Source organism: Emericellopsis atlantica (genome assembly GCF_019669845.1).
Source record: "Emericellopsis atlantica unplaced genomic scaffold F5Z01scaffold_3, whole genome shotgun sequence".
NCBI classification, from domain to species: Eukaryota; Fungi; Ascomycota; class Sordariomycetes; order Hypocreales; family Bionectriaceae; genus Emericellopsis; species Emericellopsis atlantica.
Window position 1 is genome coordinate 1125368 of NW_025764705.1, and position 14095 is coordinate 1139462.

The following is a 14095-nucleotide window of genomic DNA, read 5'->3' on the forward strand; positions in this document are numbered from 1 at the left end:
GCTCCTGCCCGAAGCCGCATGAGCTTCTCGAGAATTAATGTGGGCCCACTACGCGGGATCTCGAAATGTATGATGCCACCCTCTGCGTGCACTGCTCACCAACCTCTCCTCTTCCCACGTACATCATTCCACGTACAGGCTCTCCGCAGAGCGAAACGTTCACCAATTGCGCGCATAGAACCGCCGTCATGGCTGATCGTCCACCCGAGCTCGGCCCAGGGCAGATGCCCTCGTCTTTCGACTCCAACCCCGACTTCCACCAGGAAAAGGCCCTGCGAAAGGTTGTCCGCAAGGTCAAGGAGGAGCCCCTCGTCCCCCTCGGTATCGGCCTCACGGTCTTTGCCTTTGTCAATGCGTACCGCGCGCTGCGCAAGGGCGACTCCCAGCAGGCCAACCGCATGTTCCGCGCCCGTGTCATGGCCCAGGGCTTCACCGTCGTCGCCATGGTCGCCGGCAGCATGTACTACAGCAAGGATCGCGAGAAGACGGCAGAGCTCAGAAAACTGAAGGAGCAGAGAGATGCCGAGGAGAAGAGACAGAAGTGGATCCGCGAGCTGGAGGCACGAGACGAGGAGGAGCAGAGACTCAAGAGGAGGCTGCAGAGGAAGGCCGCCGAGGGCGCCGCCCAGGCCGAGAGCAAGGTGCAGGAGGAGCTCGCCGGTGGTGAGATCGGAAACACAGAAGGCACTGGCGGCATCCTTGGGAAAATGGGCTTGTGGCAGCAGGGCGAGCAGGCCGCCGCTGAAGCGAAGGCGAAGGCTGAGGAGGTTGCAGATAATGTGGAGAAGGAGGTCAAGGAGAGGAACCCGAAGAGCTCGTTAGGGACGTTGGGCGAGATGATGTCGTCACAAAACAAGGACGGGCCCAAGAAGTAACGCTGCTTGGACGCCCTTCCTGTTGTGTACAATTAGAGGATATGTATTATATGGCTGCCAGGCTTGGTTACATGTAGCGCGGGCAAAGGGATCTGATCTCCCGCCGATCAAGTAATTGCATTCATGAGCATAAGTCATTGCTGTGACTCCAGACGCCTTTCCGCCTATTGGCCTTCCTCATGCCATCGATCCGCCACTCCTGTTGCTGCCAATAATTCCAGCCATCTGCAGCAACTGCCTGTCAGCCTCTTGGTCACCCGTACCCATGTTAATCTTCCTCCGGGCTTCAACTTCTCTCGCCTCCCAAGCCCATCGCTCAGCCTGGGATTTGGCCTCATCATCCCCACCGCAGCCCCAGACCTCCAGGCTGTCGACCCTGAAGCGATCTTGAAAGTCATAACGCCTGATGTTGCTGCCGTGGAACGCGCCACCTCGTGAATTGTAGTCATGGTTGAATACGCCAAACTCAAACGAGTCTCCCAAAGCCAGAGACACCGGACCCAGCGGTATGTTGACTTCCCGTCGATTTGCCTTGCTAGGCTTGGGGTGCGGACTTCCAAACGCCAGCAGAGGTTCATTGCTTGGTGGCTTGGTGAGTGTTACGTAGTCCTTGTTGATCGTCGACGCCTGGAAAACATCGTGCACCGGCTCGAGCTGGAACAGGACGGAATCAGATCCCCCGAAGCAGTCCTTGTGCGTGTATCTCCAAGGCTCCTGAACATAGATGCCAAACGTGAGGTTGTCTCCTTTGCCTCCGTCAGGGAATCTTTTGGGCGGAAGAGCTTCCGCAAAGGCCGCTTCTTGCCCGCCATCGGGGGTGGCGCTTAGACGACTGCCTCGAACGAGCACCAGCGTCGGCGCCCTCCAGTTGAATACTTTGGACTCAAAGCTACCCATGGAGAAGCCATGCTCGTTGCCCGAGTACAGTAGACGGACTCGCCTGAACAAGTCTTTTGGCGGCAGGAATAGCGACAACTGCGACAGTGTATGCTCGTGGAGGATCTCCCCTTGATCCTGCAGTAGTGGCTGTGCAACCTTCAAGGTAGTTTTCTCGTTATCGTTCTGCCGTTTCGAAAGGTCCAGATCCTTGGAGAACAGAAAGCGGTCGAACAATCCGTTGAAGCCCTTGAAGAGATTCGGCATTGCTGTTGGGATGACGTGTCTGAAGCGGCTCAACTTGATCCCTGGTGCTTTCTCGACATCTACAAATGAAGCCAATATGTTTTCCGCCGTCATCCTCAGCCTGTCCAGATTCTCGCCTGTGAAGTGTGCCGAGTATTGTGACAGGCTCTCCTGCGGGTCGAGGGGGGCGGTCAGCAGCAACAGCAGTAACAACTTCCTGAAGTTGTCTGTGGGGATCATTGCTCCATGGAATTCAGGTCGATCGCTTGCCTTGACAGCGTCATTTATGTCCAGCAGTTCGAGCGCTGTCAAGACCAAGTCGTCGTCTTCCTCCTCAATGTCCTCACCATACTCATCACCCGCCTCGTCGATGGCAAACCCTCCCGTGCTAGGCTTGGGTTGGGCATCCTCCTTTTTCTCTTGTTCGGATGATTGGCTAGCCTTCCGATCATAGACTGCCAAGCTCTTAAAAAGCAGCTTTGTCCGATCGGAGCCTTTTGCTAAGACCCTTCTGTGGCGTTCCGTCATGATGACAACCACCATGATCATCTGTGGCAGCTCCAAAACAGCCGGTGCATCCTGCAAGAATGGGAAAGAGCCGAGATGCGACACCATCTGGAACACAACTGGGGATGCACCGAGGACGTCGGGTATCTCGAGGAAGCGCGACACAGTGTCTTCTTTGAGGTACTTGATGGACCCCTGCTGATCGGCAAGCGTTTTGAAGACTTCCTGAAAAGAGTAGAATTCTAGATTGGTAAGACATTTGTCTCTGAATCTTGCCGCCTATTGAATAGTCAGATGGATGAAAGTGCGCGCATGGCTTGAAGTCGGGAAGCGATGCTCACTAGCTGCTGGACGAGCTGCTCGCGCGAGCGAGGCTCATCTGGCTCGCCGGACAGTGTCTGGCCCATGATGAGTGTTTTCCGTTCTTGACATCGGTGGTGCAATCAAGAAGAAACTCCAGCTTAGTATACATGTGCTTTGATGGTGTTCATGTTGGGTACAGTGGCTTAGCTTCGAGCTTACCAGGAACCCGGACGGATACAAACCACTGTCAGATGAATGTCACGGGCCAAGGTCTAAGGTCCGCGCTTACTAAGAAATCTTATGCGCGCGCCCGGGCGCGCACCTCTGACCCCCGAAAAGTACTTAATACTGAGGAATTAATAACCTCCGTCTGTCAAAAGTCTGGAAAAGTGAACTTGTGGCATTGTGGTCTATATGTACTCAATGGCGTGAGTTCAATGAGCGACTATGGAGTAAAGATAGATGCCAACCCCCGGCTAGGACAACAGCGAAATAGCTCCATGTCCTCAGGATTCCAACAAGGCTTGGAAAGCTGTAGCGAGGGTTCCCTTGGGTGCAGCCAGCGCGATGACTTCTTTGCTGGTCGTAGAAGCTGTGCACTCTCCAGCCCATGCTGTCTCCGGGGCATGCTTGATAGATAAGATGACGTTGCTCGACTCGGAGCTTTGGGCAGCCATCTGATCAACAAACGACATGTCCTTGTACCGAACCTCCTTGACTTGGGTGCCGATGTGGTCCTCGACCATCTTCACGATTTGTTGACCCGTGATATCCTCCGGTCCGTTCACGACATATTTGGCTTTGTTGTGTCTCGAGACATCCTTCTCGGCCAAGAGGTGAGCTGCCAGCGTTCCGACATCATCGGCATCAACAACACCGACAGGCCCGTCCTTTGATGCCATCAATCTTAATATATCCTGCTTCCCCGTCTTACGGTAGTTCTTGACAAGCTCTGCGGCGGAGCTAATGTAGAATGTAAAGAAAACATTAGGCTGCAGAGAAGTCCACTGCAGGCCTCGGAACTCGGGCGAGCTCAAGAGAGCCTCGATTGCCCAGTGCGTTCGCGGGTAGTAGGCCGGATAGTCCGGACGGACATTCGCAGCGGTGGTTGAGATTCGCACAACATACTCAACGCCGGCGTGGAGAGCAGCCAGATGGAAAGTTGATTCTTCGGCGAATTGGTTTGGCTGGTTGTGCGATGCAATGAACGCCCTGGCTACACCATGTTGGCGGAGCCAATCGGCAGTGATTTCGACCCAATTCTGCTCTGCAACTTCGACTCCGGGCAGTTCAGCCAATTCCTTTGCCACTGTTCCATTGGATGAGCGCGTAAGGGCCAGAATTCTATGACCCGACAGAGTGCTGCTGGTGCTCAGGAGTTTGGACAGGGTCTGAACGACACTTCGGCCAGTGTTGCCGGTGGCGCCAACGACGAGGATTGTGGGAGTCATAGCGAAGATGTCGAATTATACAGGAGCGTAATGAACATAGATGGATCATCCATTCTCGATGAGCTAGAACCGTAAAAGTGCCTTACCTGATTTCCTTCCAACTTATACCTTTGTCGTGCCTTTGGTTCCGTGACCTGTCGCCACTTTACCGCGACTTATTGATTAATAACGGCCCTCCCAAGAACAACCTCTGCTAGTGCGGCTGCGGACTTTGTCTGCGGACATTCTGTAATCCTAGGCCCATGGGCTGCAGCTATTAATAATAATAATAGTGGTGGAATGTGATCACATACCTCCTCCTCCGCAAGGAGTGATGGGTGTTTGGTCAGCGTGCGGTTAAGAGTTTATCCCAGACCAACAAGACAAAGCTGTCATGACTCAGGCGCATTATCGACACACGCAGGAATCGTGCTCTAATTATTTCGTGATCAACGAGTACTCTAATGTTTAATTAGACAACTCTCCGTCTGAAGATGCAACACCGATTTGCCCTGCTGGGATTCCAAGCTCGACTTGCAATCTTTCGTCCCAGGCGAGTGGTTCCGTCAAGGACCAATGTCAGCAGAAGTTCTCGTACAAGTATGCCACTCGAGACGGCTTCAACTCCACAGTCACAGGAGCACAACCTTTGAATGCCACTGCTTGATATTATCAGAATCAGGGTATTATGTAAATCACTCGCTAGTTCAGTCTTCATTCCCAAGATGACGCCATGTGTGGCCCCAGCCCGTACTCATACCCTCCTGACATTGATACATGTAATGACAGTCACACATCGTCTCCTATCACACAGCGGCCGAGTCTTTGGCCGCTATCGAGTTTATCAGTCGCCGGTACTGGGCCTGCGTCTCCTCTTCTGCCTCTCTCGATTTGAGGGCGCGAGAGGACTTTTCCGACTTGGCAGCCGCCGGCGTAGTCCACAGAACCTCTGGCTTCGCAACAGTCGACTTCTCCGGCTCCTTCTCAGCCTGCGGTGTGCCCCGTGCAGCCTTAGCGTCCTCGCTGCGGTTGCCGCTGGAGTCACCCTCATCTTTCGTGAAGCGCGGCAGACGCATGGCAAGCAGAATGTATTCGGCTCTGGTCATGTTGTCCATGACATTCTCCATGTAAGCACGCACCTCCGACGGGGGCGCCACGACCCTAGCCAGGTTCTCCAGGTGGCGTCCGCTGTGTGCGTACAGTCGAATGGTGACAGGCTGGTAATAGTCAAGCGCTGGGTCTCCGCCGTACTCGATGGTGCTCCCTTTCCGGATGATCAGGAACGATGCGATCACCTGTTGTCCGACAGGTGTTGGTATATACTCTAAGATGCTGAATTTCGGGAATAAAAATCGATCGCCACCGCCAAAGTCGAATACCACAGCAGAAATCTCCTGCTTTGGCGCAGGCGGCGGTCCCTTTGAGCGCAACGCTTGTTGTGAGGGATGTGTAGCTCCCTGTGCCGGGGGGTGCCCGTTCACGTAACCGTTCGCTGCCATGTTCGGGCCTGGTGCAGCTGGCTTGGGTTGCGCGGGCGTGGGTGTTCCTCGCGACGGTGTCTTCGATTCTTGCAGAAGCCGGTCCAGGATCGTCTTCAAGTCAGTTGCGTCGGTATAGTTTGGCTTCTCGGCCACAATGCGCCGACAGATTTCCCTCGTCGGTTTGTGCTCCAGAGCGCGCTTGACAAGAAGCACGACGAGGGGGTCACTGCGTGGTGGTGGTCTCAGGTCCGCCGCTCGCTGATCTGGATTCGAAGCGAGAACAATATCCAGAATGGCGCACACTTCGTCCGCAAAGTACCGAACTGTCCTCTGGTCCACGAGCAAACGATCAGCCGAAGGCCCCTGCTGGCCCCCTCCTCTTTTGTACTCGGCATTCAACTGATCAATAATGCCCTGGAATTTGGCCAGTTCCGCCGTGGTTGCCTGGTTATGCGCCACTCGCCTCATTAGATCCTTCAGCTCGTCGTCGGCCCCAGCTTTCTGAGCCAGAAGCGCAATGACTGGATCATTTGTGACGGTTTTGGTTGTTGTTGGGGCCGCAGCGGGAGCCGCCCCTACTGCTGTCGGTTGAGGGCCGCCAGTCGCATGAGATGGCGCATGATCTTTCCCTGGACCTGCATTGGGCGCCACAGGGGGTTTTGTCGCAGGTGTTGATGGCGCACTGGGCGCCGATGGGGTAGTGGCCTGCGGCGGGCGCGTTGGCCCTGTATTCCCCGGGGGCGGCGTGGGCTTAGAAGCAGGTATAGCAACCGGTCGAGGCGGGTAGCTGGGAGCCGGCGACGCAGACACCGGTGCCCTGGTTCCTTGGTCTAATGAAGGCGACCGTTGCGGAGGCTGCGCATTGTTGGGTGCCGGACTGGGTGCGAGCATTTTCCCCTCAGGAGCTGGCGATCCAGCCCCAGGCGTCCCCGTTCGTGGCGGTGGCATCATGCCGTTTGGCGGCCCGTATTGTATTACAGGTCGTGCCTGGTTGTGCGGTTGTGTGGCTGGCGGCACTGGCTTCTTTGGGTCCTTGACTGTGTACATGGTCGCTTCGATCATGTGAGGCTCGATCGTGATTTGGACGGTCCCGACCTTGACCATGCTCTCTTTTGGCGGATTCTTGGGGTCTTCGTTCACCACTCCTTTCCGCTTGTGCGGTTTCGTCCAATATTTCTCAAACAAGCCATCATTGATCCATTTGTGTCGCGATCGTGATATTGATTCGGCCAGGACGCCACTGCGCTCTCGTTAGTTGGGTCGGCCATTCAAAGTCCCGTGGCGCCTACCTTTCGCTTATTGACTGATACTCCTTCAATGACAGATCGTCCGGTTGTGCATCTTCCACGGTAGGCAGTGGCTTGCCTGGTTGTATGGAGCGAGGTAGCGACGGTTGGGCTGGGGGCTCCTCGACCACCGGTGCCGGCGTGGGCTCTTCGCTCTTCTCGCGGGGCGTCGACTGGCGTCGCTTGGCCTCACTTTCGACACGCGCTGCCGCCCGGGCGGGCAGCTTGCGCTTGCGCTCCATGTCGTGACTGTCGATGATTGGAGCCAGAGGTGTTGGGTCGTGTGTCGTCGTCACGTACAAGGCCTAGGACGGAACATGGTCTGCCGCGGATCGCAAGCGAGGTACACGAACGAGGGGTGACAGTAGCGAGCGAAAGCCGTAGGCTGTGCAATGTGGAATTGGGCAAAAGAAACGTAAGCGAGAATGGGAATGGGTCAATGGCGACTTGGAGTATTGCGTCTCGGGATGAGCCACTGAGGTCAAAGAGACGCGCCTGATTGGCGGCGCGTTGGTGGGTTGTAATGTGTTAGTGGCACGACATCACGTCCACCTAGATTCATCAGTGTCGATTGCTGCAAAGTATTTCTGGATGCTCTTTTCGAAAAGGTCTAATTTGGAACACCATTATCGACAGATTATCAAGGTCAGATACAGACGAGCTGAACTTTTGAGCTCTTCAGTAGAAGATGCCTAACAGTTCAACCAGTGACATGCACCAACCACTGTTAAGGTGGGCAGCCTGCAGGAGGAGCCTTGCATCTCCCTCATCCTCAACCTTACATCGTCACCACAACGATCGTTCATACAGTCTTCGTCATGTTCCTCTAGCAGACATATTTGTCTTTCACTCTCTGGAATGATGTCTGCAAGTTACCATCCAGCTGCTTTGACTGTTCTGTACCTGCTTGCGGCATTACTTGGGCTCTATTTGCTCTTCATCTTCCTCGCCGTTATACCGTTCTTCCAAAAGCAGTGAGTCAGGTATCCTTCCTGTGACGAAGAATATTCAGCCTAAATTCTTGCGTCAGGTTCTTGTATGCTCACAACATCCACACTCTCCTCTGGAACGACGTCAACAAACCCGAGAAATGGGGATTTGCCCCAGGCCAGGTGACGCCATTCAAACTGACTACCGCCGATGAGGAGACAATCTATGCGTGGCACATCTTACCGCTCCCGGTATACTTGAAGAACGAGTCTGCTGTATCAGGCCAAAAACGTGGCCTGGCAGAGGATTTTCCTTCCACCGAGTCATTCCGTCTATTGAAGGATGATCCGGAAGCTCGGCTGGTGCTATACTGTATTGCCCCTGATGAGAACGAGCGAGGCGCCTGCTAATTTCTAAACAGTTCACGGGGTAAGAGCTTGGTCAGGATTGTACCAGTCATGAATATTCTAACTCCTTGGCAGAATGCGGGCCATGTCGCGCAAGCCATTCGCCCAATGAGCTACCATGCCCTGACGGACACATCGTCATACCATGTTGTAGCCATCGACTACCGTGGTTTTGGACACTCGTCTGGATCGCCCAGTGAGGAAGGCCTCATTGAAGATGCGTCGGCACTGGTGGAGTGGGCGACAAAGGTAGCTGGCATCCCTTCGTCCCGGATTGTGCTGCTTGGCCAGAGTCTCGGCACGGCTGTAGTCAGTGGAGTCGCGGAGAAGTACTATTCCAAGGACATTGAGTTCGCGGGCATCGTTCTCGTAGCGGGTTTCAGCGACTTGGCCACAATGCTCAGCGAGTATCGTATCGTCGGAGTCGTCCCTGTCCTCGCCCCTTTCCGGTACGTTCCGTGGCTGTTGAGGCTGCTGCACCGGTTTGTCGTCGACAAATGGAATTCGGCAGACCGATTAGGCAAGATTGTCGACAAAACCCAGACGAGGCTGCGTCTGAGTCTAGTCCACGCCAAGAACGATAAGGATATTCCGTGCACGGAGGATGACAAGCTCTTCAAGGCAGCTGTCTGCGCAGCGGTGGGGATCACCGATGATAATGAATTCTTAAAGTGGAAAGAGGAACGAACAGTTCGTAAGAGCGAGGACGCATTTGTGACGACGTGGAAATCCACGCCTAACATCATTGTTCGTCAGGAGCTGTTTCCGTACGGAGGTAAGGATGTCGAGATCTGCCCCCAAGTCTCGAGCTGACTACGATACAGGTCACAACAACATCATGGGATACGCGCCTGTTTCCCTGGCTATTATGAGGTCCTTCGACTTGCACGGGACAGCCTACGCTTAGCCACTCACTTGCAGTTTACGGCAACATCCGAGGCGCATAGGTGCAGTGATGCCTGGCGAGACAATGGTTGTCCTCATGGCACTGGGGTTTGCAATCACGAACTCCACCTTTATATACAACTGGCTATGCATTCATGTACAAGTAGACTTTGGCAGGTCGCAAGATCGGGATCAATTAATCATATAATCACGTTGTTTGGAATTACCATGCATCATGCGCGCAATCGCAGATCCTCTCCGTCGTGACCCCGCCATGCCTGACAGGCAGACAGCTGTCACATATTAACACCCCACCACCGCCAACGCCAACGCCGTCTGGGGCAGCTTCCCTGTTTTACCTTCTCTTCACTCTCCCAACCCGATAGCCACTGCCCGCCATGCCGCCCGAAGAGTCCAAGCCAGTCGAGCCCAAGGTCGACGAGATCGACGCAAAGGTCAAATCCGTCGCGCTCGAGTCCGAGAACGAGGACGATGCCTCCGAGGACGATGGGGCCGCGCCCGCTGCCGGCGAGGCTGGTTCCAGCTCCGGCAAGAAGAAGAAGAAGTCCAAGCGCAAGAAGGCCAAGGATCTCCTGACTGGGAAGTCTTCCACAAAGGAGGAGAACATCCAAAAGGCTCTTGGGGAGTTGACGCCGCAACAAGCCCAAGAGTTCCTGTCGCTGAACCCAGCCCTCGCTGCCGAGCTGGACGCCAACCCCGAAGCCGCGGCCGAGAAGCTCAGCAAGATGAACATGCGCGATATTATGACCGGTCTTGCCGCCAGTGGGAAGAACGTCAAGGAGATGGGCGCATACAAGTTCTGGCAGACCCAGCCCGTGCCCAAATTTGATGAGGATGACAAGCTGGAGGAGGGCCCCATCAAGGTGCAAAAGGTGGAAGACGTCTCGACTGAGCAAGCGGCGCTGGTGCCCGGGTTCGAATGGGTGACCATGGACCTCATAGACGATGGCGAGATCAAGGAGGTGTACGAGCTGCTGAACGGCCACTACGTCGAAGATGACGGTGCCATGTTCCGGTTCAACTACTCACCCTCCTTTTTGCGCTGGTAAGCATATCTTTGTGGGATGCCGTGGATCGAAACTAACGAGCCCAGGGCCATGATGTCGCCCGGCTGGCACAAGCGGTACCACGTCGGCGTTCGGGCCACGCAGTCGCGCAAGCTGGTTGCCTACATCTCCGCCATTCCAGCGCACGTCCGCGTCCGCGACAAGGTCGTGCTCTGCTCCGAGGTCAACTTCCTTGTCGTTCACAAGAAGCTCCGCGGCAAGCGCCTTGCGCCTGTCCTCATCAAGGAGATCACTCGCATCAGCAATCTCAACGGCATCTGGCAAGGCGTCCACACCGCCGGCATTGTCCTTCCTCGACCTGTCAGCACGTGCCGCTACTTCCACCGCAGCCTCAACTGGCAGAAGCTATACGAGTGCGGCTTCAGCCCCTTGCCGCCTGGCAGCAAACCCCAGTACCAGGTTCGCAAGTACGCCCTCCCTGAGACCACGTCCACAAAGGGTCTCCGCAAAATGACAGAGAAAGACATTGATGAAGTCATGCCCCTCTTTGAGCGATACATGTCAAGGTTCGACATGGCTCCTCAGTTCACCCGAGAGGAAGCTATTCACTGGCTGGTGCCAAAGACTCCAGAGGGCGGTGAGGAGGTTGTGTGGTCATATGTCGTGGTCGACGGCAACGGCAAGATCACCGACTTCTTTTCGTTCAACTGCATCGAGTCGTCTGTCATCAACAACAGCAAGCACAGCGTACTTCGCGTGGCGTATCTCTGGTACTACGGCACGGAAGCGGCAATGACCACGCCGTACGATCGCAAGGCGCATGCCGCGAGGATGAATGAGCTGGTGCACGATGCACTCATCCTGGCCAAGAACCTCAAATTCGACGTCTTCAATGCGCTCTCGTTGATGGACAACGGGCTCTTCCTAGAGCAACAAAAGTTCGGCGGCGGTGACGGACAACTGCACTACTACCTGTTCAACTACCGCGCGCGCCCGATCGCTGGTGGTGTCGACGAGAGGAATCAGCTCGATGACCAGAACCTGAGTGGCATCGGTTTCATCATGCTCTAGGCATTTCATCATTATACCATCCTATAAAAAGAAATTCTATGCAATCGACCTACTATACTTGTCCCCAATGCTTCAAGCGCTCCTCTAGCAGCTCATTAAAGTATTTCTGTCGCTCCATCACGGGTGCGTGACCCATGCCGTCTACAATCAATCCCGTGTCAGGCTGGATAATGTCAATCAGTCTTTGGCCATTGGACACAATGATCATCTTATCCCTGTTGCCGTGCATCACCATGATTCTCTCTCGCCCAACCTTATCAGCCATTTCCTTCAACTGCGCTTCACTCTTGCGATGCCATCCAGCGGCGATGAGTTGGCAAAGAAAGCCCGGGGTAGACCAGTAGTCTGGGTGTCGCCTTTTGTTGATTTCCTGGGCCTGAAAGCGTTGAAAATTGTTGTCAAACATCAGGTACTTCCCTCCAGGCGGCGCTTTGCATCGTGGAGTCGACTCGGGGGATGGTGGCTCCTCCGCGTCAGGGGCCTCCAACCATTCATCCACAAAGATCTTCCTTGCCGTGTCGACGATTGCCTGCTCTTGACTTTTCGGGATCACGAACCCCAGCCGTTCCTTGGCCCAGTCGAGATAGCCTTTAGTATTCTGCACCTCGGCACTCGTGTTCAAGAGGCTTAGCGACGCGAGCCTCTCTGGAATGGCGCAAGCGACCTCTTGGGCGATCATGCCGCCCAAAGAAATCCCGACAACGTTCACTTCCCGCGGTGATGTCCAGCCCACATGGTCAAGGACTTCAATGAGGTCGAGTGCCATCTCCGAGGTCGAATAGCGAGCCACAGGTTTATCAGAGGCGCCCATGCCGCGGTTGTCAATGATGAGGACCGAGTACGTATCGCCGCGTTCATGGCCAAAGTACTTTGTCTGTCGCTGCCACGATGCCGTCACGCCAGCTAGACCCATGATGAACTACTTCATATCAGCATGGCTTGGAATGAATGCGAGGCTTCATGCACATACAACGATCTTTGTCGGCCCTGAGCCATGGATCTCCCAGGCGATGTTGACTGGCCCTCCTCGATCTTTAGCAACAGGCAACGTACCCTGGCTATGGGGCTCAAGTAGCCATATTGTTGATGGGTACGCGGGATGGTTCAGCGTCTCCTCAATCGTGGGGAATTTGGGATCCAGTCTGCAAAGCATCAGCTTTAGCTCCTCCAAGACGCAACGCGAGATATAGACAAGTGGCGCGATCAAGGAGCGCATACCTATTTGCCATGGTGAGTCGAATGCGATGCGGCGTCACTAGGGTGGTGAGCTGAATGGGAAAGCTGAGGTCTGGATGGTGGAGAATGCAAACAAGATAAGGCGGATGTGAGAGCGTCAAACTGACGAGGCTGAGAAGAAATGCTATTCAGGCACAGTGGGATGCCGGACGTTGCGTCTCGGCTGCAATGACGTCGGGCGCGCTACTATTATGGACCGAGGAAGCTCTCAAAACCAAAGGTCCTACAGTGAAGACTATGATGTGCGTACGCGTGGACATTTGGCCACAATGAGTAACTCAAGCCTTGAATGTCTTGGAAATCGCCGAGAAGGCTAGTATGTTTAACTCTCTGTTATCTATGCCTTTTTGGTTGGCGGCACATGTGATCCTGCAAGCAGGTGCGCCTACGTAGGCACCTTTTTGTCTGCAGCCGAGGCTCAGCTCTGCAAGCCCCGATGCAACTTAATCCTGATCAGTGGACGAAGAGATTGATCATCTCTCGCCAGCAAGTCTCCTCCTCTGCACCTCGCCGAGTGCCTTGCTTCCGCTCAGAAACGCCACAAGCCCAATGATGCTCATAAAGGGCAGCACGGTGAACAGCTTCCACCCACTGTAGTACAGGAAGTATACCCCCTCCATAGCGACGATGGACCCGAAGAACAGAATGTGCGAGGCGGAGCCCGAAACGGCTTTCGCGGCGTGGTCCAGGTTTGCGCCCATGGCAGCCCACTGTGTCTTGTTAGCGAACCGTGTAGTAAGTTCCGGGTTCGGATGCATACCCCGAGCAAGACGAGAGGAACCGTGGCTACGACAGCCAGCGCGAACACAAGGCTGATGATCTTGGGGGGGCTCTTGGGATCATCGCGGAAGATGTGGTGGATCTCGGGCTTCTTGCCATATCGCAATGGCGCCTCGTACTGCGGTTGGGGGACATTGGGGTCGACGAGAATGGCAACGTTGAAGGCGTGGCTCACGGCACCCTTTGTCGAGCCAAAGGAGCCGATTACCAGCGAAGCTTCGAGCGGGTCGGTCGAGGTGAGGAGCTGGATGGGAAGGTCTTTTTGCGTCTACACAATTAGTCCCCGAGACGGCATAGATGGAGGGGTGACGTACAAGCTCGACCGTGCCCTTGCCGGACTCCTTCAATGTCAGTGCGTAAGGCGCCTCAAGCCCCGTTTGCTTCTCCTTGAGCATCAGGAATGCCTGGTGCGGTCTCTTTGCCTTGCTGCCATCCTTCGCCGTGAGCGAGACCTTCAGTCTGTCAGCTTGGCCGAGCTGTACGGTTTCCTGGACGTCGGCGAAGATGTAGGAGGTGGAGACCGAGCCTTTGCTGGTGACCTCGACTGCGCCATCAGAAAAAGACCAGGATGAAGCGGCGCTGGCGGCACCCGCCAAAAGAGCGAAGGAGGGGAGGAAGCGCATCTTGAAGTTGGGTGGTGATGGAGCTTCGAGGACCGGAGTTGCTGGTGAGGACAGCTTGGAGTCTATCTGGCTGGAAACTGATGCCAATTGGTCCATTCTTGCAGTAGTGGGGCCATCACACCCAGTTACCC

General features: G+C 55.1%; 8 protein-coding genes across 8 annotated transcripts; 3 read left to right on the top strand and 5 right to left on the bottom strand.

Moving 5' to 3' along the window:
- Positions 1-188: 188 nt before the first annotated feature.
- Positions 189-875, top strand: F5Z01DRAFT_633240 (mitochondrial hypoxia responsive domain-containing protein; the record flags this gene model as incomplete). The annotated part of the gene is made up of 1 exon (XM_046261933.1): positions 189-875. The coding sequence occupies one exon, from the start codon at positions 189-191 to the stop codon at positions 873-875; it is 687 nt and encodes a 228-aa protein (XP_046122173.1).
- Positions 876-1052: 177 nt separating this feature from the next.
- Positions 1053-2911, bottom strand: F5Z01DRAFT_679427 (TLDc domain-containing protein 2; the record flags this gene model as incomplete). The annotated part of the gene is made up of 2 exons (XM_046265525.1): positions 1053-2783; positions 2846-2911. The coding sequence occupies 2 exons, from the start codon at positions 2909-2911 to the stop codon at positions 1053-1055; spliced, it is 1797 nt and encodes a 598-aa protein (XP_046122174.1).
- Positions 2912-3181: 270 nt separating this feature from the next.
- Positions 3182-4673, bottom strand: F5Z01DRAFT_326781 (uncharacterized protein). Its single transcript, XM_046259065.1, has 2 exons — positions 4552-4673; positions 3182-4505 (listed from the first exon to the last, which is right to left on the bottom strand). The coding sequence occupies exon 2, from the start codon at positions 4256-4258 to the stop codon at positions 3314-3316; it is 945 nt and encodes a 314-aa protein (XP_046122175.1). The 5' UTR covers positions 4259-4505; positions 4552-4673; the 3' UTR covers positions 3182-3313.
- On the bottom strand, positions 4674-7575 carry F5Z01DRAFT_326780 (uncharacterized protein). Its single transcript, XM_046259064.1, has 2 exons — positions 7008-7575; positions 4674-6958 (listed from the first exon to the last, which is right to left on the bottom strand). The coding sequence occupies exons 1-2, from the start codon at positions 7244-7246 to the stop codon at positions 5044-5046; spliced, it is 2154 nt and encodes a 717-aa protein (XP_046122176.1). The 5' UTR covers positions 7247-7575; the 3' UTR covers positions 4674-5043.
- Positions 7576-7865: 290 nt separating this feature from the next.
- On the top strand, positions 7866-9248 carry F5Z01DRAFT_670900 (Alpha/Beta hydrolase protein; the record flags this gene model as incomplete). Its single annotated transcript, XM_046264627.1, has 5 exons — positions 7866-7978; positions 8035-8306; positions 8356-8363; positions 8417-9116; positions 9166-9248. The coding sequence occupies 5 exons, from the start codon at positions 7866-7868 to the stop codon at positions 9246-9248; spliced, it is 1176 nt and encodes a 391-aa protein (XP_046122177.1).
- A 376-nt stretch (positions 9249-9624) lies between these two features.
- Positions 9625-11325, top strand: F5Z01DRAFT_615598 (acyl-CoA N-acyltransferase; the record flags this gene model as incomplete). Its single annotated transcript, XM_046260870.1, has 2 exons — positions 9625-10292; positions 10341-11325. 2 exons carry the CDS (start codon positions 9625-9627, stop codon positions 11323-11325), a joined length of 1653 nt encoding a protein of 550 aa, XP_046122178.1.
- Positions 11326-11351: 26 nt separating this feature from the next.
- F5Z01DRAFT_326674 (Alpha/Beta hydrolase protein) lies at positions 11352-12821 on the bottom strand. Its single transcript, XM_046259062.1, has 4 exons — positions 12636-12821; positions 12544-12580; positions 12296-12467; positions 11352-12244 (listed from the first exon to the last, which is right to left on the bottom strand). The coding sequence occupies exons 2-4, from the start codon at positions 12552-12554 to the stop codon at positions 11378-11380; spliced, it is 1050 nt and encodes a 349-aa protein (XP_046122179.1). The 5' UTR covers positions 12555-12580; positions 12636-12821; the 3' UTR covers positions 11352-11377.
- Positions 12691-13964, bottom strand: F5Z01DRAFT_693194 (Oligosaccharyltransferase subunit Ribophorin II-domain-containing protein; the record flags this gene model as incomplete). The annotated part of the gene is made up of 3 exons (XM_046266209.1): positions 12691-13271; positions 13322-13609; positions 13656-13964. The coding sequence occupies 3 exons, from the start codon at positions 13962-13964 to the stop codon at positions 13035-13037; spliced, it is 834 nt and encodes a 277-aa protein (XP_046122180.1). The 3' UTR covers positions 12691-13034.
- Positions 13965-14095: the final 131 nt, after the last annotated feature.

Bases quoted from the DNA above. Each gene is read 5' to 3' on its own strand.
- F5Z01DRAFT_326781 (XM_046259065.1), bottom strand. From the start codon at position 4,258: ATGACTCCCACAATCCTCGTCGTTGGCGCCACCGGCAACACTGGCCGA.
- F5Z01DRAFT_326780 (XM_046259064.1), bottom strand. From the start codon at position 7,246: ATGGAGCGCAAGCGCAAGCTGCCCGCCCGGGCGGCAGCGCGTGTCGAA. The intron at 6,959-7,007 runs GTAGGCGCCACG...ACGAGAGCGCAG, and splicing joins TATCAGTCAATAAGCGAAAG to TGGCGTCCTGGCCGAATCAA.
- F5Z01DRAFT_326674 (XM_046259062.1), bottom strand. The intron at 12,245-12,295 runs GTATGTGCATGA...GATATGAAGTAG, and splicing joins CAGGGCCGACAAAGATCGTT to TTCATCATGGGTCTAGCTGG.